General features: G+C 42.6%; 1 protein-coding gene across 4 annotated transcripts in view; it reads left to right on the forward strand.

The window, feature by feature from the left end:
• Positions 1-27487, forward strand: part of WASF1 (WASP family member 1) — a 72136-nt gene that overhangs the window by 19883 nt on the left and 24766 nt on the right. For all 4 annotated transcript variants that reach the window (XM_042445550.1, XM_042445551.1, XM_042445552.1 and 1 more), the window contains exon 2: positions 22207-22356. In XM_042445550.1, coding sequence (XP_042301484.1) covers positions 22224-22356 — 133 coding nt within the window. In that variant the 5' untranslated portion in view covers positions 22207-22223. The remainder of the gene's footprint in view (positions 1-22206; positions 22357-27487) is intronic.

Consider the following 27487-nt stretch of genomic DNA (forward strand, 5'->3'; position numbering starts at 1 on the left):
CGCCGTCCTCCAGGGCAGCAGGGAGTCCCTTGGGCCGCAGCCCAGATGGAAGCGGGCGGGAAGTGAATCTGCAAGATTGGCAGTTGACAACCATGTGATAATTAATTTTAGATTGTTCTAAATATACATTGAACAGACAGTAATTATACCCATTGAAATTGGATCTAATAAAGCAACTAACTTTCATTTAATCTACTAATTAGATGAAATGACACTTGTATAAATACCATATTAGAATGGATACATTAGCACATGTTTTTCACTGCTTTGAAAATTATGAGGAATAATATATAATGATTTGGGCTTGAACTATACATTATGCACATTCTGTATATCTGTCCTTCCGTCCCTTCTGTCTTCCATTTTCTTAAAGCAAAATTGGGCTAGGGAGACTGAGTTTAGGCCATGAGAGGCTGTTTAACCTTTTCTCCTCTAGCTGTTCTATAGCTCTAAATCCCTTAACCTTTCCTATTTTAAGGAACCAGGGTTTTGAGCTAAAAGGGTTAAGCAGTCTTTCCTGTACCATAGTCTTCATCTACATTGAGAATCTGTCAAGAAAGGCCTGACTGGCTATATTAAACACACAGACATGTATGCAGACTGGGAAAAGCAAGGGAGTGTGTGTTAAGTTTATTAAAAGGTAGTTTTGACTCTTAAGATGTAAACTAGGGTGACATACTCTTTTGTGATCTTATGCTAAAAAGCTTAGCATCTGTTTACACAAGATTGTATGAACTCTTAATTCCTAATCCTTTCTGACTAGACTACTGTCAGCAAAACTTTAACTTAACTATTCAATAACTGTGAATTGTGTTTCGATCCAAGTGAACATAATATAAAATCTAAATGGATGTTTGATGTCTGTTGGGGACATAACTGTAAATTATATTGTAACTGACCATAAATGACAAATATAAAAATAGTTTGTTGGAAACTATTATCTGAATAACGGTTTTAAAAAATTCAATATACAACTGGCCCTCAGTATCCGCAAGGTATCTGTTCCGGATTACCCTGCAGATACCAAAATCCATAGATACTCACGTCTGCATTGTCCCCAATGGCAGTGTGGCCATGCTACCGCACCGCCATTAGGGACAATGGAACTTTACCTAAATGACAGGCTGAGGATGGCAGAGAGAAGAAGACGGCCCCCAAACCAGCCAGCAGGATCCCGGCACCAGCCTGAGGCTCCAACTTCTTGAATCTGCAAATGTTAAGCCTGTGGATACCAAGGGCCAATTGTATCTTTTCTCAGCAGCAGAAGCTGAAAGACTGGAAGAGTAAGCTGAAGTTTAAACCTAATTTAAGGAATTACTTTGTTCATGTATGTCTCATCTATAAAGGAAGCACCAAAATGGTCTGATTAACTTTGCAATCAAGCATGAAGAACCATATGAAGATGAATCCCAAATTCTAAAAAGCGAGGTGGAAGTTTTAATAAGAGAAATGGCAAAAAACAAATCACCAGGAACAAATGATATTCCAGTTGAACTGCTACAATCCATACTGACAGAATCAACTCTAGTGCTAACCAACATATGTCAACAGATATGAAAAACAGTGGCCAACAGATTGGAAATGATTACTAAACTTCCCCATCCACAAAAAAGGAGACATGAAAGACTGCAGCAACAATAGGACCATAGCTCTAATCTCTCATGCAAGCAAAATTTTGCTCAAAATTCTGCAACATAGGATCCAACCATACATGAAGAGAGAAATCCCAGAGGTGCAAGTGGGGTTCAGAAAAGGAAAGGGCACTGGGGACCACATTGCAAACACATGATAGCTAACGGATTGCCCCAAAGAATCCCAAAAGAAAATCAGCATGTACTTTATAAATTATAGCAAAAACTTTGACTGCATAGATCATGAAAAGCTATGGAATGCTCTGAAAACATGGGAGTGCCAACACATCTGATAGTCCTCATGAGGAATCTGTACTCGGGAGAAGAGGCTACTGTCAGGAAAGAACACAGAGAAACAGAATGGTTCCCAATTGGCAAAGGGGTCAGACTAGGCTGCATCTTAAATCTATATGTAGAAGATATTGTAAGAAGAGCAGGCATTGACACAAAGGAAGGAGGAGTGAAAATAGGAAGAAGAAAGATCAGCAACTTAAGATATGCAGATGACACCGTAATGCTAGCAGAAAACATCACAGGCCTGGAACAAACTATTAAGAAGGATCAAGGAGGAAAGTGCAAAGGCAGGTTTACTGCTGAACATAAAGGAAACAAAATAATGACCACAGAGAATCTACATAAATTCAATCTAGACAATGAAGAAATAGAAATAGTAAAAGGAGAGAAGTGATTGTGTTATCATAAGATGGATAGCTGTGTTAGATATCAGAGTAACTTGATTGTTTGTATAGCCAGACCTGCACAACTTGGCAAGAGGTAGAGGCCAAAATTAAAATAAGCAAAACTTCTTCGGACCGCAGATAGGTTTTAATTAAATATTAATTAATTAATATTAATTAATAATAACTATGTCATCTTCCTCCTCTGTCTGGCCCTCTCCTCAAGAGAAACAAAGCAGCAGAGGACCCTTCTCTTCCTTTCCTCTGCCTGGCCTTCCTCCTCTGCCATTCAGCCTTCTCAAGAGAAAGCCAGGCAAAGAAGGAGCCTTGCAGAGTGAACATTTGCCTGCCTCTACTCCACTATCTCCTTGGGAGAAAGCCAAGCAGCAGAGGAGTTTTGCAGAGTGAGTGCTTCCAGTCCTTCTCCTCTACCACCGCCTGGCCTTCTCCTTAGGACAAAGCAAGGCAGTGGAGGAGTCTTGCAGGGTGAGCGTTCACCCTTCTTTGTCCTCCTCTGCATGGTCCTCTCCTTAGGAGGAGGCAGAGTGTCAGAGGTGCCTTGAAGTCATTCCACATCCTCGTGGGCTACCTAAAATCCTTTGGCAGGTCACATGTGGCCCCTGGGCTGTATGTTGTGCAGGCCTGGTATAGACCATGACCAAGCAGCCTAGGTACCTGAATGATTAATATGGTGGCTCAGTGATTAAGACGCTGGCTCTGATGATTGCAAGGTCAGCAGGTTGAGAACCAAGCACCACATGATGAAGTGAGCTCCCATCACTAGTCCCAGCTTCTGCCAGCATAGCAGTTTGAAAACATGTAAAAGTACAAGTAGATAAATAAATACCACTTTGGTGCGAACATAACAGTGTTCTGTGCAGTCATGCTGGCCACATGACATGTCATCTTTGACAATGCTGGTTTTTTTGCTAGTAACGGAGATCAGCAATGCCCCCCTACAGTCAGACACAATTTGACAATCATGTCAAAGGGCAAACCTTTACCGTTTAACCTTTACTGAGTACCAGACTCATCATCCAGTTTCTGCTCTGAGATAGCAATAAATGCAGTGATTTCATCACTAATATCATCATATGTAAATGAAATATCATTAGTGATTTAGAAGGCATTGAGTAGGAGTAACGGTCCCAAAATGATGGTCCGCAGAGGTGTGTACAGATATATATACAGATGACCAGCAGATTCCTTGCCTGTCCTTTGCTATATACAGTACACAGTATAAGATTCAAATATTACTTTAGTCTTCATAAAGAAAAGTCTTGTGGCACTATAGAGACAACTTCTATTCAACATAAATGTTTGTTTACAGTGATGATTCCATTGGTAGATTAAGATAGATTAGAATACAGTGGACCCTTCCCAACTGCGAGGCTTCGATTACACATACACACACATGTGAGTCCATACGTGGATGGGAAAAGGAGCACATGTTCAAATCCGATATTATTCAGTGGGCCCATGGATAATTGGATAAATGGACTCACTGTTCACAGATCTTAAATTTCATAGCTCATTTAGCCCTATTTTAAAACAACATTTTAAGGTAGATCTGTCTTCTTTTCACCTGTCCTCTAAACGTGTAAATTGTTCATATACTGGAGTTTATCAATGTTATGCATGGATTCAAGCACTCACAGCTTGAACATATCAAAAAATAGAAATTCCAAATAGTAAACCTTGATTTTGCCATTTTATATAAAGGACACCATTTCACTGTGCCATTGTATTTAATGGGACTTGAGCATCCACAGATTTTGGTGTCCATGAGTCCTGGAACCAAACCACAGCAGATACCAAGGACCCACTGTAAATAGTATTGGTTTCCTGTGATTCTTAATAACTTATTGTATGAGACTATTTTAAATTAGGGAAGTGACTGAAGGGAAAAGTTTGAAGTCCAGGTTCATACACCATCTCAACGCTGCATTTGTTAACTCCTCTGAGAAAGGCTGTGCAACCTTTCTCTCTCATTTTTGGCCAAGGACAGGCCTTTTTTCAACAGCAGCTGTCCCAGAAAATGATTCCTGGTTCACTTCTTGTTGGAAAAATGACCTCTCCTTGGATGCATGTGACTTGTGGGCTGCATTTTCACCACTGTAGAAGATATAGGACAGATACCTGGTTGTGTCCTGGTTGTTCTGATGCTTGAGTCAATATTGGATATTTGCTGTTTTAACTTGTTTCTTATGATGTTTTTAATTTGTTGTTTTAACTTTTAGATTGTGCGCCATAGGCAAGCTTTTGATATATTCTTGATTTTAATTGGTTTTGTACAGCCGTGTAGTTTTATGGCGCTTTATAAATAAAGCTAATAATAATAATAATAATAATAATAATACCAATACCTTAGGAACTATGGTAAATAATGGTGGCAGGAAATAGGTTGGTACTGTAGAATGATACAATATAGAGCAATTTCATGTAATCCCTTCATAAGTCATAATATATATCCAGCCATTGGAATGAGAACATAAACTGATCATTACATCTAATTTAATGTTTCCTTGTTATCACTCTTTGAAGTAGTGATATCAACTAGTTGCTAATTAGCATGTTTAAAATTACTTGGCTCAGTAAATAAATAGATATTTAGGAAGCAGGAGATATATAATGTATATTTTATTTTAATTCCAAGCAACCAGTTTACTGGTGTTTAACGGAAATGAAACAATTAGGGGTTTGTATGAGAGGGGGGGAGCAGTTATCTGAAAAACTTAAATAATAATAATAATATTAATAATAATAATAGGATTTATTTATATGCCGCCCAATAACTGAGTATCCGGGTGGCTTACAACAGAGGGGATAATAGATGGTTCCCTGTCATCAGGCTTACTATCTACAGTGTTCTATGTTATTTCATCAAATAGGTTTGAAGTCATAGTAATTATGCAATCACTCAGGGAAAAACAAACAAATCTATAAGTAGGTTCTTTATGGTATCAAGCTTTATGGTATTATGTATTCTAGATGTTGTGACAGGATTCATTATTGCATTAGGTTCCAATTTCCATTTTGTATTCTACAGCAAGACTGTGTGTCCCATTTTCTAAAACTTTTTTTCATGCTGAACATAGCCCCTCATTTCATATTATACCCTAGCCTAGGATTTAGGAGTTATGACTATGAAGCAATGATTCTTCAAGTAACATTTTGTCTTATGGATTTCTTTTCCATTCCCAAGGGTTAAGGGAACACTCTACTCGCTAGGGTCAGTGTTTCTGTTCTTTCTTTGAAAAGATAACATTGTTGAAGGAAAACACTGTGTTTTGCATTCTCATTCCTTTGTACAAAGCCACCCCATTTCATAGAATAACAATAATTGGAAATGCTCAATATGATAAATAGTATCACTGCTCTTTGATTTATTAGATGGTGAATTCTGCCACTGATTTATTATAGCAGACAATGGATGGCTATTCATTGTCCTTTTCGGTGATGGCAGATTGTGTTTGTGTGACATTTTTTTAAGCCATGGAAGTTGAAATTTATTTTTTAGGAATATTTTGTATAATGCTGCATTTTGTTATCTATTAAAAAGATGGGAATTTTGTAGCATTATAATGTCTGTATATTATATATTATAAAATGTTTTGTTAATACCTTTTATTTAACATGAAGCCATAAATAACACAGGTAATGTGTCTACTAGAAAGAAAATGGCAAAATATAAATTAATAATAATAATAATAATAATTATTATTATATGGTGGTGGTGGTGGTGGTGGTGGTGGTGGTGGTGATATCAGCCAGAGAATTTGGAAAACAAACTGACATCACTTGATGGAGCATGAACTTGGGATTTTAGTTACAGAAGAATGCATAAAAAGCAGATGCTTAAGAAGGAGATTCCCATAATTACTCTTTTAATTTATACAATATATAGTTATATTCTCAAAATGTGTAATTTGTTTTTATACTTTTATTATTAGGATTTTTAGCTTTTATTTAACTTATGGTTAGTTGTTCATACAGGGCTTTTCTAGCTCTGTGATGTATTCAGGAACAGTTAAAAGAGAGAGAGATTGCATGTATGCTGGCCTTAACAGCAGAAGGAAGGGTAGCTGACTAGCTGGCTGCTCAGTTGTTGCTCCCAGGGAGACGGGGTACAAAGGAAGTATCACCCAAATAGCTGGTCGAGCAGTGATGGGACAGTTGGTAGAGGCAACCAAGCAGCTGGCTGAGCAGTTGTGCCAGCCTTGTGGTAAAGGCTGGCACAACTGGGTGAGATGCATCTCAGTCACTGCTTGACCAGCTGCTTGGTTGCTACTCTCAAGGTAACCAGGTGGAAAGGGAGAAGCTTTTCCCTGGTGAGGAAAGACTCTTTTTATTTTCCGGGGCAGAGAGTGGTGCAGCCAGCTTTTCATTTTTCTTCTTGGAGGGAACAACTCTCAGTCTAAGAGAGTTGAAGGATTCTTTAGAAGAATTGACCTTGGATACTACTCCCCTTCCTTCCCTAGAGATATGTGTTCCCCACATAGCTTCAAATTGTCCCCATCCTCAAACATTGTTTCTTCTGCTACCTCTTCTCTCGATCAGGCCAACAAAAGAAAGCAGGAGCAGCAATGCAGCTCCAACCTTCCAATGCAAGTCCTGGCAAAACTCACCAAGCTTAAGCAGGGTTCCAAATGTGAAAACTCCTTTTTTGCCATCACTTTTCCCTTGCTATGGGCTCTAACTCCTCATCTCCACGATGGTCTTAAAGGCCGCTGGTTCCCCTTGTCATTCTTATGTACCAGTACTTTGACTGAAGACCCCCTGCTGCCCCATTTTCCCTCCCTAGATATTTCCACCACCCTCAGTGAGGGGTGTACAGTCCACTTCGGGAATCACTGCTCTACATTCGCGGGATGTTTCTTGCATATAGGATTGCATACTTCTGATTGTTTCGAATATATTTCTAGCTTATTCTGGTGTGTTTTGAAACTCTCCCCCAACTGCAAAATGCAGCTAGGAAGGACTATCAGATACTATATATTAAAAATGAAATAATGAGTTTTCAGTTAATTGTTTCCTACTTTAGCAACAACAAAGCTTTCCAATTTAACTAGTCTCTTTCTCTCAGTTGTACTGTATTCTTAACATAATTTACCCTTGGCATGACAAATACACTTTTTACATATGTGGGTCAAAAAGTGCCATTACTTGTTCTTTCGTGGTAGTGCGACCCTTTTTAAGAGTTGTTCTGATTAAATAAATAATGGCGGGTTACACACCGCCAAAAAGTACGTGCTCGGCATGTACTAGGGTTAGGTTCCGGACACCCCTAACCCTAGTACATGCCAAGCACGTACAAAATGGCAGCGCCCTATATACATCACAGTGTGGAAGTGACACCGCAGAAACAATAGGAGAGGCATCCAGAGCTTCCGTGGACTCTATTAAACTGGATCATTTTGAGTGTACATACCGATGAAGTGGACAAGCTTCTTGGAAGTGTTAGGAAGACGACGTGCTCTCTCGATCCCTGTCCTTCTTGGTTGACCGCCCAGGGTGGTGATGCAGTAACATAATTATTACAACTTATAATCAATCCATCTTTCAGGGAGGGGAAATTTCCATCGAGTTTGAAATTAGCAATTGTCAAACCTTTACTTAAAAGGTTTTACTTAAACCCTACCTGGACCCCCTGGTGAGAAATAATTATAGACCGGTCTTCTTGTTGCCATTCTTAGGTAAGGTGATTGAGAGAGTGGTCGCCTTCCAACCCCAAGCAGTCTTGGATGAAACCGATTATCTGGACTCATTTCAAACCGGCTTTAGAGCGGGATATGGAGTTGAGTCTGCCATGGTCGCCTTAGTCGATGATCTCCGTCTGGGCATCGACAGGGGAAGTGTGACCTTGTTGGTGCTCTTAGACATCTCAGCGGCTTTCGATACCATTGACCACAGTATGCTTCTGGAATGCCTGAGGGAGCTGGGAATCGGAGACACTGCGCTCCAGTGGTTCCGATCCTATCTCTCGGGCAGATTCCAGATGGTGCAGTTGGGGGTCATTTGCTCCTCTAAGAGGGAACTTACATGTGGTGTCCCTCAGGGAGCTATTTTGTCCCCCACTTTGTTTAACATTTACATGAAACCGCTGGGAGAGATCATCCGGAGACACGGGGTGTGGTGTTATCAGTACGCCGATGACATCCAAATATGTTTCTCTGTGTCTCCCGACTGACGTAGTGACTAAGGATGGTGTCTCTCCTCTGAATGCCTGCTAGGAGTCAGTAATGGGCTGGATGAGGGAAAACAAACTCAGATTGAATCCAGAGAAAACAGAAGTACTTGTGATAGGTTTCCCAGGCCCGGGGAAGGAAATTTGTCCACCTGTCCTGGACGGGGTCACACTTCCCCTAAAGGACAAAGTTCGCAGTTTAGGAGTACTTCTGGATTTGTCCCTGCAGGAGTACTTCTGGATTTGTCAAGTAGATGCGACGGCCAGAAGTGCTTGCTATCAGCTTCAGTTGATATGCCCACTGTGACCCTACCTGGGCCAAAGGGACCCTGAAACAGGGTACACGCTCTGGTAACCTCTCGCCTAGATTTCTGTAATGCGCTCTACATGGGGCTACCCTTGTACCAAGTCCGGAAGCTTCAGTTAGTACAAAATATGGCAGCCAGATTGGTCACCGGTGCATCTAGGTTTGACCATATAACACTTAAGCTGAAAGCTCTGCACTGGCTGCCTATTTGCTTCCGGGCACAATACAAGGTGTTGGTTATCACCTATAAAGCCCTACATGGCTTGGGCCTGAGTTACTTGAGGGACCGCATCTCCCCCTACGAGCCGCCCCACACACTCAGAACATCCGGGAAGAACTTATTGGAAACTCCATCATCCAAACACGTCTCCTCTTCCCAAAGGGCCTTTACAATAATGGCCCCGCGGATCTGGAACAGCCTTCCAGAGGAGCTCTGTCTCATGACCTCTTTGGAAACATTTAAAAAGAGATTGAAAACCGTACTCTTTTGCCAAGCGTTCCCGCCCCAGGAGTGATGTCTACATGACCAACATGCCTGCCGATAATGATATTCTGTCTTACACCTGGATGTTGGATGCTGTAGGATTGTTGTATTTTACTGATGTTTGTACAGATATACCATTTTGGGTTTTTATAGTGTATTGTATTGCATTGTATGTATTGATTTTAGTAGTCTGTAACCCCGCTTCGATCCTTTGGGAGAGGCGGGGAAACACAAATAAATTTTTATTATTATTATTATATTATTATTATTATTATTATTATTATTATTATTACCGTGCTGCAAAAAGAACCCACTTTTTGCGGGTTCTTTTTGCTGCGCCAGGGAACCACCCAGCTTGTCCTCTACGGTTCCCTGGCACAGCAATCACGGGCGCCAGCAGAGCGCCTTTTTTGGGCTCTCTGTAAAGCACCTATGTTAGCTAAAGCAAAACAGGCTTTCAAGTCAATTCTAAGAGAATACTCAGGTTTATTTTAACCATTATTGGCTACAGTTAGCATGTGTATACAGTTTATGAAAAAGAGAGGTCAGTAGTGTCCCATTTATGGAATAGTCTGCCCATGGAGGTATGACTAATAACAGTATTGCAGTTGTTTCAGCACCAGGTCAAATTTATTTTGTTTTCCAAGACCTTCTAAGATTAGCTGACTCAGTTTTTGATGGTTTTCTTTGTCTTGATGTCATACTTGGTGTTTTGCTGCTTTAAATTACTTTTGCATACCACTGTAGTTTTCATGTAGATGATTGGCATTTCATTATTATTTTGTAATAATAATTAGAATAAATTGAATGTTGAACCTGAAGGGGAGGAGGAGCAGACACATTTTATTCTGCCTCCCAATCTATACATCCTAGGTAGTTATACTACAGAAGCCTGGATTTCTCCAGTAATTAAATATGAGGAAATGTCCATCCCTTCCAATGGCAGATAATCTAATTAAGGAAGAGAAGACTACAAAATCAGGCAGAAAATGTTAAATGTTTCACAAAACTACAATTTCCCGAATTCCATAGTATTGAGCCCTGTCAGTTAAAGCAGTGTCAAACTAGATTATTTCTGCAGTGTGGATGCAGCCCTATAGCACCTTTGAAAATAATTGAGAAAAATAAGTTTCTAAACTAAGCTTTCATGGGTTCAATTCAATGTCATCATGTTTTCATTTAATGACTTTTTTGCAGATAAAATCTCTCAGATAAGAGCTGATCTGGACGCAGGCATTAAAACAGAGACAGTAAGAGAGGTGTGCTGTGACTCAGTGGACTATGTCAAACTGGATCATTTTGAGTTTGTAAATACCGATGAAGCAGACAAGCTTCTTGGAAGTGTAAAGAGGACAACATGCCCCCTCAATCCCTGCCCATCATGGTTGACCGCTCACGGAGGTGATGCGGTGAATACACTGTTACGATCTATAATTAATGGGTAAATTTCAGGGAGGGTAAATTTCCTGACCAACTAAAACAAGTGGTGCTTAAACCGCTTTTGAAAAAAATCCTCTCTAGCTCCCCTGGTAAGAAATAATTACAGACAGGTCTCCCTTTTACCATTCTTGGGCATGGTGATCGAGAGGGCAGTTGCCCTCCAACTCCAAGTTGTCTTGGAGGAAGCCAATTATCTAGACCCATTTCAAACTGGCTTCAGGGCGGGATACGAAGTTGAGACTGCCATGGTTGCCTTAGTCAATGATCTCCATCTGGGCATTGACAGGGGAAGTGCGACCCTGTTGGTGCTCTTGGACATCTCAGCGGCCTTCGATACCATAGACCATGGTATCCTTCTGGAACGCCCGAGGGAGTTAGGTATTGGGGCACTGCGCTCCACTGGCTCCATTCCTACCTCTTGGGCAGATTCCAGATGGTGATGCTGAGGGACAGCTGCTCTTCTAAAAGAGAGTTGACATCTGGCGTCCCTCAGGGTGCCATCCTATCCCCCATGCTGTTTACATGATGCTGTTGGGTGAGATCATCAGGAGACATTGGGTGCAGTGTTATCAGTACGCTAATGACACCCAAATTTATTTTTCTATATCTCTGACTGATGCAGTGACTTGTGACGAACTGACTTACAAACCAGCCAATCAGAAGCCAGAGACCCTAAGCCAATCAGGTGCTGGCTGAGGAGTTTGAAGATTCCGCTTGGCAGTTGGTTTCAGTCAGTTAGGGTTTGGAATCCTGAGGGATGAAGCTGGAGTTCAATGGGGGAGATAGTTAGGATCAGAGACTGAGGGAACAGTATTTTGATAATACACCAAGGAAGGGTTTGTTAGGTCCAGAGAGGGACAGTATTAATTCTGGAGAGTCTAGAGAGGAGAGACTCAGTGTAGCCAGACTCAGAAAGACGGGTTTGGGTTACATAATTTCTTGAGTGATAGTATAGCCTGTGTGGCTGAGGTATTATTAGAGAGAATTAAAACCAGACCTGTATATATGCAACAAAAGAAGACATAGTAACAACTTCATGTCAAAGTTACCTTTGCCTATTCTGTGTTAGAATAAACTTTTATTCTTGTTTAACTATCCACTTGGCCTGTGATTTAACGTCCATCCACGCTACTGACCTTTAAAAACCCACAGGGGTGTTCGGTCACAAAGAAAGGAAAGAATTATGAGGTGGTGGGGAAACGTTACATAATTTGGTGGCAGCGCGGGATCCGAAAAATCCGGTAGCCGAAGGTGTGCTGAAGTTAAGGGGTCTGAGTGGAAATACCAGATACCCGGTAGTAGGTTTAAACTGAAAGAAATGACAACCTTCAGTTTAAAATCTAGGCGTTAGATTCAGAGTAGTGATCTCTGAGGTAAGAACAAAAAGGGTAATTTGTACGAGATCACTTGAAAACTGACAACCCTAGATAAGACTAGTCTCTGAGGTAAACGTACTGGTAGCGGAAGAAAGGAAAAAGCACACTTTGTGATTCCTGAGGTAAACGTCAGTGGTAAATGTAAGGAATCACTAATTTGAGTTGAGGAGCAAGTGGAGCCTCAAAAATAGTTTAGACCCAGTCAAATAGACGTGATTCTTGAGGTAAAAATTTGTGGTAATGTAGGGAATCACATGTCTGACTTTAAATCCAGGTGGATTCTTTTGACTCAGTTGAGGCAGAGTAAAATAAGAGTATTTCCTGAGGTAAAAGTTAGAGGTAATTGTAAGGAAATACTATCAACAGTGCCTCCTAAAAAGTTAAACTTCCAGCAGGGCCAGAAATGGTGGAAGAGGAAGTCGGAGAAGAAATGGTGGCTAGTGTTGACACCGTAATCTCTGAACCTCAGGAGAGTGTAGAGATTTGTAAAATAAAAGAAAGAATTGAAATGGCCAAAATTGAAAAGGAAATGGCCAAAATTGAAAGGGAAAAAGAGATTGAGTTAGAAAGGGCAAGACAAGCTGAGATGGATCATCAGTTTCGGATGAAGAGTTTAGAACAGGGAATCCCTCAAACTAGGATGATGGCTGAGGTAAACAGAATACCTCAAATTGACATGAAACGGTTTCCACGATATTATAAAGAGGATAATATTGAGTCTTTCTTCACTAACTTTGAGAGAACTTGTGAAGAATTAAACATAAAAGAAGAAGAAAGGATGAGCTATGTGAAGTCACAAATTAGTGGTGGTCTGACAGCAATTTATGCTGATATGAGGGCAGATGAAGCCCAAAATTACAATATGTTCAAAGATATGGTAAAACAGAGGCGGGTTACAGACGGGCAAAAAGGGATGTACTCATGACGTCATGAAGGTAGAGCCTTCAGACGGGCTTTACCTGAATGCCGTCATGAACACGCCCCCCGCACGCCCCAAGCGGGAAGAAGCGGCATTAAAAAGGTGCTGCTTTTTTCCGCTTCTTTTTGATTTGCGGCGTACCTGCGCATGTCCGTCTGTAAGCTGCTGCACCGATACGTCAGAATTGCTACGCCGCAAATATAGGTTGCCAGTTTAAAAGCTCCGTGTCAGCTGCGTCGCATAATGGGTCGGGTTCCCGGGACATGCGTGGTTTGCAGCCAAGCTTTAATTGCAATGTCCGCTGCCATGCAGCTGTGGAAGCTGAGGCACAGCTGCGGCGCATTTTAAGCCTCGTAACCCTAACCCTAGAGCCACTTGTGCGCATGCGTTGCTAGAACCGCGGGAAGTTGTAACTTTTGCCGGCGGATGTTTTGGTTGTAGAAAGTGATAAGGGAAAGTTTGGAATTTAAAATGACCCCCTACACACATTCCTGCGCCATTCTCACCTGGGAACGGGCACAGTTCGGCTGCTCCTGGCACAGCTGTGTGGCGGCTCCCCTTTGCCACCAGGCAGGATGGCACAGCCATCCACCAGCACCCCGAAAAAAAGGCAGGGGGACGTCTTGGTCTCATACTGAGACGGCTGACATTATAGCTATATGGTCCCAGAAACTGGAGTAACTGCAGAAACTGGAGCAGTCCTACCTGAATGCTGACACATATCGAGAAGTGGAAGAAGCCATGAGAGCTGCTGCACCGGTACACCAGAATTGCTACGCCGCTAATTTAAGTTGCCCATTTAAAAGCGCCGTCGCATAGTGAGTTGGGGTCTTGGAACATGCGCAGTTTGCAGTCAGGCTTTAATTGCAACGTCCGCTGCCATGCAGCTGTGGAAGCTGAGGCACAGCTGCGGCGCATTTTAAGCCTCGTAACCCTAACCCTAACCCTAACCCTAACCCTAGAGCAACATGTACGCATGTGCTGCTTGGAAAGTTTGGACTTTAAAGTGCACCCCTACACACATTCCTGTGCCATTTTCACCTAACAATAAAAAACGCTAAAACTGTAAATATTGACATATGTACAAAGGAGGTGAGGGGAGATGGCAGGGGGACAGCGGTGGCAGCGGAGACAGCTGTGGCTGCGCATTGCAGATTCAGCAGGAGCGCGGGGACCAAAGGAGAGGAGGCATCTATGATGCTGCTGACACTGGCAAAGTGCAAGCGGACAAGGATGCCAACACCAGCTGATCACCAGCTGGCAGGAGACCACCATTGTTTTAAAGGGGCTTGGGCACTTTAAATGTGCCCATAGGCTTTCTGCCGCCGCTGCTTAGCCCTGCGCAGCTGCGCATTCGCCAGCCGGCAAAGGAAAAAAAAAAAGAGACTCCGGAGCTTGAATGTGCCCAAGACCTTTTGATGCCCTCTAAACTTGCCCCCAAAGGCAAAGGGCAACTACAGGGGACCTGGGCCTGGGATCAAGGGGCAGGGAGCACTGACAAGGCACTAGGTCCCATGATGTCCCATAAAGACATCATTTCGCCTCCCAGGACATGTGTTCCCTCCCAGCCCTATCTACTCCATTCTACCCTTCCTGTTCTCTCCTCCCACCATGCCTGGCTCACTGGTCCCCAAACCAGCAATGTCCAAACTCTGTCCTTCCAGGCGTTTGGACTTCATCTCCCAGAATCCCCAGCCACCTTGCCCTGTGGTCTGGGATTCTGGGAGATGAAGTCCAAACACCTGGAAGGACAGAGTTTGGACATTGCTACCTCACACCACTCCTGCCTAGCTTTAAAGTCACAGGGAAAAAGTTTAAAGGGGCTTGGGTGCTTTAAATGCGCAGACAGGCTTTCTGCCGCCGCTGCTTAGCGCTGCAGCTGCGAAGCTGCGCACTTCTCATGCGGCAAAAGAAAAAAAAAGCCGCGGTTTGGGCCGCCTGTGAGGAAGCTGCCTCTCTTTTTGCAGCGTCCTCCGAGGCGGCGGTTTGGAAGCTACGGGTCCGAAACGGACCCAGGTGAGGCGTCTTCACTGCCCCCCGTGTGGAAGCTCCAACACCTGAAGCACGCCCCCGGGGCGGGCGGTCTGGAGGCTCTGCATTCAGCTAAATACACCTCCAAGATGTCCTCCCCTGCCCGTCTGTAACCCGCCAGAGATTTGGACTAACTCCCGAACACCACAGAAGAGAGTTTCGTGTGATTAAGAGAAAAGGCAATGAAACATATACCCAACTAGGATGTAGATTGGATTATTTGTTAAAAAGTTAGATTGAGGGATCTAAAATGACAACCAAAGATGAATTACAAAGTATGATAGGCTTGGAACAATTCTATACTGTCATTCCCCAAGAATATAGGTGGTTGGTTCAGGACTGACATCCTAAAACCATATCTGAGGCAGCCAAGATAATAGATACATTGGCCTTAATCAGAGGGGATGATAGAAAATTGCCAAGGACACAGGGAAAGTCAGCAGAAAATGAAGAAAGAAATCCCAAAAATTGGCATGCCTCAAAAGAGAGAAATAACCAGGGAAAATTTTTTCAACCTTGGCAACAAAAGAAAACCCATGAAGTTGAGAGGAAAAGGGGAGCAATGAGAGTAAATGACCCTGAGGCTTATAAAAAAGACAGATGGTCGAAGGAATCATCCAGCTTCAATCCAAAAAAATGTTATGAATGTGGAAAGTTAGGTCACCTAAGATATAATTGTCCAGCAATATTCAATGAAGACTCCAGATCCAAAATAAAATCAGCTTATAGTACAAAATCAGTTGGACCTGACATAAAGGAATGTTGCCACAGAGATCAACCTGAGGCGGCAGTTGCCATAGAAACGACAGTTGGAACAGTAACAGACGCTAGTAGGAATATGTCTCCAAAACCCTGCTTATTTGTAACAAATTTACCTCAAGCGTTAGAACCAGAGAAACATAGAGAATTGATACAAATAAATAAGAACTGGGTGTGGGGTTTTCGTGACTCAGGGGCTGAGATGTGTATCGTTAAGTCACACTTCGTACAACCTCATGATTGGTGCCCAGAAGAAGAAATGACCTTGAAGGGGTTAGGGGGCCCTGCCTTTAAGGCACCAGTAAGCAAAGTAAACATTTCGTTCAGGGGACATAACTTGCAATGAAAATTCGCAGTATGGGATGACATTCCATTTCCCTGCCTAATTGGAAATGACCTAGATCGATATTTTAGGTTTACGGAGTAGTCACTAGACAACAAGAAAAAGAAAATTCTTCAGAGGAAGTCAATCCACAGTCTGAAGAAAACCAAGATCAAGCAGTGATTCTTCCAGATGAAGTTAAAGAGACAAATACCTCAAGCAAGGAGGGATCTGAGCAGAGTCAAATCAAAGCTAACCCCGAATTTAGTCAAGAACAATGAAGGGATGAAAGTTTGAAACCTTTGTTTTGGCCGAGGACAAAAGTGACATAGATTTGAGTGAAGAACACCCTCACAGATTTAGAGTCATAAAAGACAACTTATATAGGGAAGTCCTGCAGTGCAGATATAACACACAGAGGGAAGTCCACAAGCAGTTAGTGGTCCCTCAAAAGTATAGACACCAGATATTAGAAATGGGACATGCTAGTTCATTTGGGGGTTATTTAGGAATAAAAAAGACTACACAGAGGATATCCCTAAATTTCTACTGGCCAAGGTTGGAACAAGATATTATCCAGTATATTAAATCTTGTGATAATTGTCAAAGAATTGGCAAGGCCAATGACCAAAGCAAAGCTTTGCCCATTACCGATAATTTCACAGCCTTTCCACCGGATAGGCATAGACATTGTGGGTCCATTATCACAGGCAACCCAGAGAGGAAAGAGATACATTCTGACGCTGATAGACTATGCTACAAGATATCCAGAGGCAGTGGCTCTGAGAAATATGGAGACCCTAACAGTGGTCAATGTTTTAATAGACATTTTTGTAGACTAGGATTTCCTTGTGAAATCATCTCAGATGTGGGAAGTTCTTTTACTTCCAAGTTGATACAAAAACTATGGGAGGTCTGTGGGGTTAACCATTTGACCACATCAGCTTATCACCCACAAGGGAATGGATTAGTAGAAAGATTTAATGGGACACTGGTCAACATGATTAAAGCATATACTGTACCACAGAAAACCCACGAGACTGGGACCGCAAGTTACAACATTTATTATTTGCCTATTGTGACGTCCCACAAGAAAGCTTAGGATTCAGTCCATTCGAGCTAATGTTTGGATGCAAGGTAAAAGGACCTTTAGACCTTCTTAGACATGAGTGGGAAAATCCAGTTGAAAGAGAGCCAGAAGATGTGGTATCCTATATCCAAAACTTGATGATGTCCCTAAATCAAGCATTACGAAGTGCTGGGGAAAACTTAAAGACGGCTCAAGGTCGACAGAAGTCGTGGTATGATAAAAAGGCTCGAGTCAGAGAGTTCCTACCAGGAGATGAAGTTTTACTTCTGCGGACAACAAGAGGAAACAAACTACAATATGCCTGGTCCAGACCATTTCAAGTGACAGAGAAAATTAATGACATAAACTATATAGTGGACTTGGGGAAGGAGATGGGGTGTAAGTTTGTACATGTGAATATGTTAAAGCCCTATCACGGGAGAGAAAATCTAGTATTATACGCGGTTAAAGAGACTGAGAATGATGGGATTGCCATTCCCAGTTGGAGACAAGAGAATGGGGAAAAAGAAAAGATACAAGTGATTACTCTTGACCCTTCTCTCATTCCACAACAACGAAAAGAAGTAATGCAGGTGTTAACGAAGTTTAAGAGCATCTTTTCAGATATGCCAGGGAGAATAAATGGGGTAGTCCATCATATCCATACAGGAGAAGCAACACCTATTGCTGTTGCTCCATACCGTGTTACTGGACCTTTAGCAGATAACATAAGTGATGAAATTAATACAATGTTAACGATGGGGATTATTGTACCATCACAGAGTCCTTGGGCATCTCTGGTAGTTTTGATGGAGAAACCCAACCATACTATTAGGTTTTGTGTAGATTATAGACCAGGGGTAGGCAACTTTTTTGACCCGGGGGACGGGTTGCTGTTCCTCAGACAGCTGGGGGGCCGAAGCCAAAAAATAAATAATCAAAACTTTTTTTAAAAAATATATAAATAAATAAACCGGGAGAAATGTGGGACAAAATTTTCAAATGGAGGACACTTTTTTTTTAAAAAAAAATGGAAGACACGTGAGAAAAATTGCTAATTTTTAAAAAAATGTTAATATAAATGCATGTTTCTGAGGCTTCTATAGACAATTGCCCCTGCTTGCCCCCCCTTGCCCGCCTCCTCCTGATAGGCCAAAGGCCTTTTGCCCTCGCGCGAGAGGCCAAAGGCCCCGGCGGCAGACCGGGCTGGGGCCGGTCCCAAGGTCTTGCTGGGCCGTAGGTTGCCTACCCCTGTTATAGACGGTTAAACAAAGTCACCCAAACTGACGCCTATCCTATGCCCAGATCCGAGGATCTAATTGAAAAGATGGGACGGGCTCAGTATATCACCACCCTGGATTTGACTAAGGGATATTGGCAAGTGCCTATGTGCCCTAAAGACCAGTTAAAAACTGCCTTTATTACACATAGGGGATTATATGAATTTACAGTGTTGCCATGTGGGTTAAAGAATGCACCCTCCACCTTCCAAAGATTGGTGGACAACATTTTAGCGGTGTTAAAACATTGTGGTAGACTACATTGATGATATCGGTATCTTCAGTAACTCTTGGGGGGAACATATACAACATCTCGCTAAAGTACTGGAAAAACTGAAAGAGAGTGGAATGACTGTCAAAAGTTCAAAGTGTCATGTAGGGAAAAGAGAGAGCCGATATCTGGGATATATTGTGGGTGGCAGGACCATCAAGGCAGAAACTTCTAAAGTAGAAGCCATAGTTAACTGGCCTGTCCCTACTTCAAAAAAAGGTGTGCGGTCATTCCTGGGATTGGCAGGATACTACAGGAAGTTCATTCCAAATGTTAGCAGTATTGCCAGCCCATTATCCGATTTAACCAAAAAGGATAAGCCTGCTAAAGTTCTCTGGTTAGCAAAATGTGATAGTGCGTTCGCGGAATTAAAATGTCGGATGACCACAGCTCTGGTTCTGATGGCTCCTGATTACACCAAGACTTTCAAAGTTACTACAGATGCCTCTAATGTTGGTCTGGGTGCTGTGTTAAGCCAAGAAGGGGAAGAGGGTCAGATCCATCCGATCTTATATATAAGTAAGAAACTCTTACCTGGAGAAAGACACTTAGCCACAATAGAAAAAGAATGTTTGGCTATAGTGAGGGCTGTAAATAAACTTAAGCCATACTTGTGGAGGAGAAAGTTTGTGATCAGAACACATCACTCTCCCTTGTGTTGGTTAAATAAGACGCAGGGAAATAACAGCAAGTTATTACGATGGAGTCTTATGTTACAGAACTTTGACTTCACTATCCAGTATGTCAAGGGTAAGGAAAATGTAGTGGCCGATGGTCTCTCTAGACCAGGGGTCGGCAAACTACGGCCCATGGGCCAAATCCAGCCTGCCAAGGCCTTGGGACCAGCCCCAGCCTGGTCCTGCCGCTGATTGCCGCCCCGCTGCAGCTTCCGCACCACTCTGGGCGCCCGCGGGGCCTCGCTGCCCTCCTCCTCCACCGCGCATGGCTGTGTGGAGGAGGCGGAGGAAGAGGAGGGCAGCGAGGCCTGGGGTGGAGGAGGCGAAGGTGGAGGCGGCACCTCCTGCCTCCCCGTGGCCTCCTCCCTCCTTCTTGGCGGCCTCCTCCCTCCTTCTCGGCCTCTGTGGAGGTTGAAGCCTCCGCAGAGGCCGAGAAGGAGCGCGTGGGGCCGGCGGCGATCGCCGGAGGCCCCCTCCCTCCTTATTTAATTATTTATTTTTTGGCTTCGGCCCACCAGTTGTCTGAGGGACAGCAACCCGGCCCCCAGCTCAAAAAGGTTGCCTACCCCTGCTCTAGACAATTTGAAGAGGGGTAAAAGAAGAGAGACAAGGTTTGTAAACAGGTTGATATGATAATGTATATAAGTGATATATATATATATGTATATAGTGACAATGTTTACCTGTTGTTTATATAATGTTATATATAATGGGTAAGTATAATTTATAACTGAGATTTCCTTGGCCCATATAACTGTTACAAACCAGCCAATTAGAAGCCAGAGACCCTAAGCCAAGGAGGTGCTGGCTGAGGAGTTTGAAGATTCCGCTTGGCAGTTGGGTTGAGTCAGTTAGGGTTTGGAATCCTGAGGGATGAAGCTGGTGTTCAGTGGGGGAGATAGTTAGGATCAGAGACTGAGGGAACAGTATTTTGATAATACACCAAGGAAGGGTTTGTTAGGTCCAGAGAGGGACAGTATTAATTCTGGAGAGTCTAGAGAGGAGAGACTCAGTGTAGCCAGACTCAGAAAGACGGGTTTGGGTTACATAATTTCTTGAGTGATAGTATAGCCTGTGTGGCTGAGGTATTATTAGAGAGAATTAAAACCAGACCTGTATATATGCAACAAAAGAAGACATAGTAACAACTTCATGTCAAAGTTACCTTTGCCTATTCTGTGTTAGAATAAACTTTTATTCTTGTTTAACTATCCACTTGGCCTGTGATTTAACGTCCATCCACGCTACTGACCTTTAAAAACCCACAGGGGTGTTCGGTCACAAAGAAAGGAAAGAATTGTGAGGTGGTGGGGAAATGTTACATGACTAAGGATGGCATCTCTTCTCTGGATGCCTGCCTTGAGTCGGTAATGGGCTGGATGAGGGAAAACAAACTCAAGCTGACTCCAGAGAAAATGGAGGTACTTGCAATAGGTTCCTTAAGTCCGGGGATGGAGATTTGTCAACCAGTCCTGAATGGGGTCACACTTCCCCTAAAGGACAAAGTTCGCAGTTTGGGAGTACTCCTGGATTCGTTGCTACAATTGTCATCTCAAGTGGAGGTGATGGCCAGGAGTGCCTGGTACCAATTTCGGTTGATACGCCAACTGTGCCCCAAAAGGACCTGGAAGCAGTGGTACATGCACTGGTAATCTCTCATCTTGATTTCTGCAACACGTTTTATATGGTTCTATATGTGCCAAGTTCGGAAGCTTCAGCTGGTTCAAAATGCAACAGCTAGATTGGTCATTGGTTCATCCAGGTTTGACCATATAACACCTAAAATCTCTTCACTGGTTGCCGATTAGCTTCCGGGCACAATACAAGGTGTTGCTTATTACCTTTAAAGCCATACATGGCTTGGGCCTGAGCTATTTGAAGGAACGCCTCTCCCTACACAATCCGCCCCGCACTCTCAGAATAACTGGGAAGAATGTGTTAAAGCACCAACCAACTAGGCCAGTGATGGAGAACCTTTTAGAGACTGAGTGCCCAAACTGCAACCCAAACCCCACTTATTTATCGCAAAGTGCTGCGTCCCTCTGGATTTCTAGTGACAAACTCTGGTGAACTCTGTGTTGGGACAATGGTGCATGTGTCCACAGAGAGGGCTCTGAGTGCCACCTCTGGCACACGTGCCATAGGTTCACCACACTGAACTAGGCTCATATTGACTTCCCAGAGAGCCTTCACAGCAGCTGCTCCGAAAATGTGGAACAGTCTTCCAGAAGAGATCCATCTTGTTACCTTCTTGGAGGCGTTTAAGAAGGCACTTAAGAAGGATCTCTTCCGGCAAGCTTACCTTCCTGACCTTCAGACCATTTAAGAATCTACTGTATTATCGCTTGACAATGAGTTAGCTTTTAAGATTAACTGTATTTTTATTGATGTATTTTTATATGTCTTTTATTATTGATGTATGTGTTTTAGCAGACTGTAATCCTGCCTCGATTCATCTGGGAGAGGCAGGAAAATATAAATAAAATTATTATTTTTAAAAAAATTATTATTCAGTCTCAAATTATGCTAAAATTGCTTAACACAGCTATGTCTTTGACTTCTACTTTTTCTGTATTCTCAACTAATAAAAGATCACAGTGAACAGGGATTCAGATAAAAAGTGCCCTGTACTTGCAAGTGTGAAAGCTCACTAGCTGAAAAAAACTTTTATTTACGTTACTTTGAGGGCAATTTATTTTGCCTTTATCAGTACATAGGTATTTATCATAATGTGACAATTTTATACTAAAATAACATCTCTTTTGTCCCTTTCTAGGTTTGCTAGCTACCAGGATGCCGCTGGTAAAAAGGAACATAGATCCTAGGTATCTTTGTCATACAGCACTGCCACGAGGCATCAAGAATGAACTGGAATGTGTTACCAATATCTCCTTGGCAAATATAATAAGACAACTAAGCAGCCTAAGTAAGTACTCAGTTTATTAAAGGGTGGTGAATGTTGATTATACTGTAAATTTAAAACAAATTTATTCTCTTCAAAATACTAGTTCATTATATTTAAAATTTTTATAAATTACCCTAAAATATTTTGTGCTCTTTCAACTACATTTAACAAAATGTTCTGTGTGGAATGTTTGTTGTTCAATGGAATGGCCAGGAAAAGTAAATCAGCAGTTTTTGCAATATTTGCATAAAGATAGTAGACGTGAACACAGGCAGACCTGTGTTCTCTGATAAAGTGGCATTGTGTATAACTTTGGGGCTGTGCTGATTGCCCCTGAAGGGGTGGCCTGCAGCCGCCTCCATCTTCCCCCAGATTGGGGCCGCAGCAAGTGCATGCCGTGATCTGTACCCCGATCTGGCCTTTCCAGGGCACAAAAAGGAACGGCAAAAAGCAGCTCCTTTTTGCGCCCTGGAAAGGGTGCAATAGCTACAGCACTGCGACTTTAAGGTCCTCCTTTGGTGCTGCATCGTGTGAACGCAGAATGAGAGGAGTACCGTGAAGCAGCACCATGTGGAGCGGCACATGGCATCATGCCGCCATGGGAGTGGAGTCAGGGTTTGCGTCATATGGACAGCACACCCCGACTCCGTCCTCAGGCCGGCCTTAATGGATTTGTATAATTCTCGTATGATACGACTACAGATATAACTGTCTTAATCCAGATGTGGGCAACTTTTATGGGTGATTAAGTGAGTCCTACCATTTGCTATAAATTGCTTTGACAAATTTTGGAAATATACATAGTAAAAATAAATGTTTGTGATGTGATTTTCCTGGTTTGCAAGTAAATTTTAGTGGCAGACCACAAAAACCTCATTAATACAAGTACTCTATTGTCTGCTTGCTTAAATAGCTGTGTGCTGCTCATTATGCTATTGTAAACATTGCTGCATGTTCAAGGGCAAAAAGATGAAAACCTGGGGAGCATCCAATGAAAACTGTAAGAGGAAAAGGAGATAGATTTTGGGATGTTAAAATAGGGGTTTTTTGTTTGTTAGCCTGTTTGTTTTTTGCTATAAGGCCTGATATGTTTTGGCCTATAGATATTCTTAAAGCATACTTTAGGTGGCTATGTTTTTTTAAAAAAATCACAAGAGGACAACATATAAATATATGACATCCTGTTATATGAGATCATTATTATATTTGTAACTTGGTTAATCAAGCTGCTTCTTCTAAACAGCTATAAGTAAGTAGAAGGTATTTTAAAAACAACAGAAAATAGCCTTTTTGTTTTCATGCTTTTACGCTGCCAGTAGTAAATGCTTTTGGAGTTCCTAGTTCAGAAATTTCAGCATCTGAAGTGGGTATGTATAGTCCATACAAATAAAGTACAAATAAGACTTTTTAAAATTTAATGTCATATATTTATGTGTTATTACCTTGTGATTTTAAAAATATATCTTACTGAAGAAGGTCTCTATATGCTTGAAACATACTGGGCTTTTTGACAAATAAAATGTCACCTTTTTAGCATCTTTCTGTCTTATTTTGTTCAGGAGGTCACTTTATTTTTTTATCTTTCTGCGTTCCATTTTAAAAAATTATTTTTGTTCTTACGCTTTTCAGTACTTCTGGTTTGTCTTTTTGAACTAGCTTCTTGTTGACTATACATTTCAGAAAACATCACTTTTATGGAAGAAAATGACTATTAAATCTCAAATTATTAATCAACATGTTTCTGCAAAGCCCAAGGTGGGACTATTACATATGTTCCAAGGAGATAATGTAACTCTTAGAAACAGAGACCAGACACATTTCTTCTGTGTTGCAGCTGAGCTGCTATTATATAAGCTATGGCAGTTAGCAGCTATGGTGAAGTTAACTGCACAAGTCAAAAAGTTTAGAAATGACCAGATAAACAACTTGTTTAATGAAGCCTGGTGGCTTTTTATTGCATATTGCAATATTAACAGTATTTCCCTGTGTATTTCCCTTTTCCCTCTGTAACTTTGGCATGATCTATTGATGTACCTATCATCATCATCATCATCATGCTTTATATAGTGCTATAGATTTACACCTGCCTATCTGTCTTAAATATGACAACAAGCTGATTTCTTCTGATACAGTGTTTACAGTCAGTCTTATGGTATTTCTCTCTTAATCATTCTTCTTGTTCACTTATTTTTGTATTTCTTTTGCTATCTTTTCATTCAACCAAATGTAACCATAAAAGATAGGTATTTTGTTTATTGTGTGCCTTCAGGTCATTTCCAACTTCTGGTAACCCTAAGGTGAATCTATTAGGAGATTTTCTTGGCAAGATTTGTTCAGCGCGAGTTTGCCTTTGTCTTCCTCTGAGGCTGAGAGGATGTTACTTGCCATTGGGTTCCCATAGCTGAGCAAGAATTTGAACCTTGATCTCCAGAGTTGCAGTCCAATGTTTAAACCACTACACCATGCTGTCTCTCTTACAGGAATGAGATAATAAAGTTAAATATGATTTTTTTTAAAAAAAATCCAACAACAGTTGCCCATACCTGCTTTAGAATGAGGGTTGGTAATGAATTAATTCATGGTAAAAATGTATATATCCTTTAGTGCCCAAGGGCTCTCAGAGTAGTATAGAATGAAAGGACATGAAAATACGAACAGTATCACATCTATGGCAGTGTACTTCACATTTTTACCTTCTCTTTTAGAAACATAAAACCTTAGCTGCTACCTTTTAGGTATCTGATTTTCAGGCTAACTTCTTGTTGAGATAAGGTGAATGGTTGAATCTGTGGCAAAGATACTGGAAAAGCAGAAGACAGTATAAAGTGCATTTTCTGAAGATGCCAGCCACAGATGCTGGTGAAATGTCAGGAATAAACTCTTCTAGAACATGGCCACATAGCCTGAAAAACTCACCAAAAAAATAAAGTGTTGACTGATAGGATTGCTAGAAATGACTTGGTAGGATTGCATGATATTCCTTTCTTACAAAATACAACATGTTTAGCATTTTTTACAGAGATCAGAGGATCTCTCTCTTTCTCTCTCTCTCTCTGTTGCATAATTGTGATCTCTGAACCATTCCCCATGTTGCAAGTAATTCTTCATGGTCTCTGCGAAGCACACAAATGGGTTATTCTGCGCCTGCACAGCATTTCTGTCTCCTATTGGAATCGCTAGGGAAGACTTTTTGGTGGTAGCTCCGCCCACCAAAGATCTTCCTGCCCTTTCTCAGTTCCATTTGTCCGCCCCGTGAGCAGTTTAGGAACCTCGCTCAGGAATCGTTCCATCCTTAGCTTTCACTTTTGTCTACTGCGTTTGCTGACTTCGTTTTCCTTTGACGACTCTTTTGGATTGTGATTTGGACTTGGTTTGGACTCTGACTAATGGTAACAACTCGGACTCCTCAACCATTCTCTCTCTTCATCCCTTGGCTTTGCTGGAAAATGATCATGCACACTTTTAAAAAGTGCTCCAACTGTGGGACCAACATCCCAGCACTCGATGGACACTCCTTGTGCCTCCTCTTCCTGGGCGAGGGCCACATCCCTGCTTCCTGCCCTCATTGCATGGCCTTCACCCCACAGGCCAGAAAGAACAGAGAGATGCGCTTCAGATCCATGCTCTACGCGCATATTTTGAGGCCTCCCACTTCCTCCAGAGCTTCTGCCAAGGCTGCCGCCGCTAAGGGCAAGCTCTCATCTTTGGCTTCTGGGATCCCTGCCAAGGCTACTGCAGCTGAGGGCAAACCCCATACGGATGTCTCTGGGTCCCAAACCCCAGACAAACCGAGATCCACGGACCAGGATGTGGCTGGCCACTCGTCCTCATCAAAGAGGAGTAAGTCTTCTGAGTCCTCCAAACCAGAGAAAAAGAAGCACAAGTCCCAGGACAAGTCCAGGGACTCATCCCCTCATTCCGCAAAAAAGCCTAGTCTTTCTGCGGACTCCAACACTGACTGCCGGTCCCATACCAACGTGCCACCCCAGCCAGCCAACACCGACCTGGCCTTGGTACTGTGTGCCCAGCCAACACTTCTCACTGAGACATCTCCTGGTCCCAAATCTCGAGTCCGACCCAAGATGACCACCTTTTTGCATTCCCTCGCCGAGCCCTACCAATTCTCGGAGGGCAAATAGGAAGCTTCCCCTCTCACTCATGCAGTGATCCCAGATCGACTGTCCCAGACTTTGGAAGTCGTGGACTTTGAGGATGAACAAGATTACGACGCATCCTCTGTCATTGCTGAACCCCCTAGATGGGATGTCATTTTTGATCAAGCTACAGGATCGTACTTCCTGCCTCTTGATCTGTCTGAAGTGTGTGGTGGCCGGTTCGTCTCAACCTTCCAACCGGTTGAACCCACCTTGCCTCCACCAAGGTCAGCTGCTGGATCCATTCCTCGGTCGCGCCTCTCCTCCGTCTCTCAAGCGGAACCATCCCGTCCTGTGCAGTCTGCCTCTGCTGTCTCCTTGCAAGTGTGCCCTTCGCTCCTGGTACCAATAGCTTCTCAGGCCCTCTCGGCCCAGACCAGGACCAGGTCACTCTCTGCAGAATCCCCGGACCACTCCATCTCAGATTACTCTCCAGCCGCAATCCTTGGTGCTCCTTGAGACTCCCTCCTTCTTCAATGACATCTTCTCCTTTCCCCGAGCAGATGATCCAGATGGGAAAAGCTTTGAACATTGAGGTCCTCCATGCAGACTCTAAAGCCCTCGACCCTATTGATGAAAAGGTTCATGGCCAACTTCCAACTCCGACCTCTATTGCATTCCTGCCTTCCATGTCCACAATTGCAAAGAGTTTTTGGCCTACTCTGTCTACGGCCCAACCATCCACCAGAAAATTGGACGATCTCTACAGGATTTCACCATCCAAAGAGATCTGGCTTTCTGAACACCCTCGCCCTAACTCGGCAATTGTGGAAGCCTCCCAGGTCCATTTGGCTCCAAAGACAGCTCTGACCCCGAATGACAAAGAGGGTCATAAGCTTGACTCCATGGCACGAAAGTCCTACGCTTCTGCACCCTTGGACCTTAAAATCCAAAACTATTCGGCATGCATGGCTGCCTACCAGCAACAACTCTGGGAAAAAGCTCTTCCCCTTTATGAAGACCTCCCTGAGGACAAGAGACGGACTGCCATGGCCATC

Source organism: Sceloporus undulatus, chromosome 1 (genome assembly GCF_019175285.1).
Source record: "Sceloporus undulatus isolate JIND9_A2432 ecotype Alabama chromosome 1, SceUnd_v1.1, whole genome shotgun sequence".
Taxonomy (NCBI): Eukaryota; Metazoa; Chordata; class Lepidosauria; order Squamata; family Phrynosomatidae; genus Sceloporus; species Sceloporus undulatus.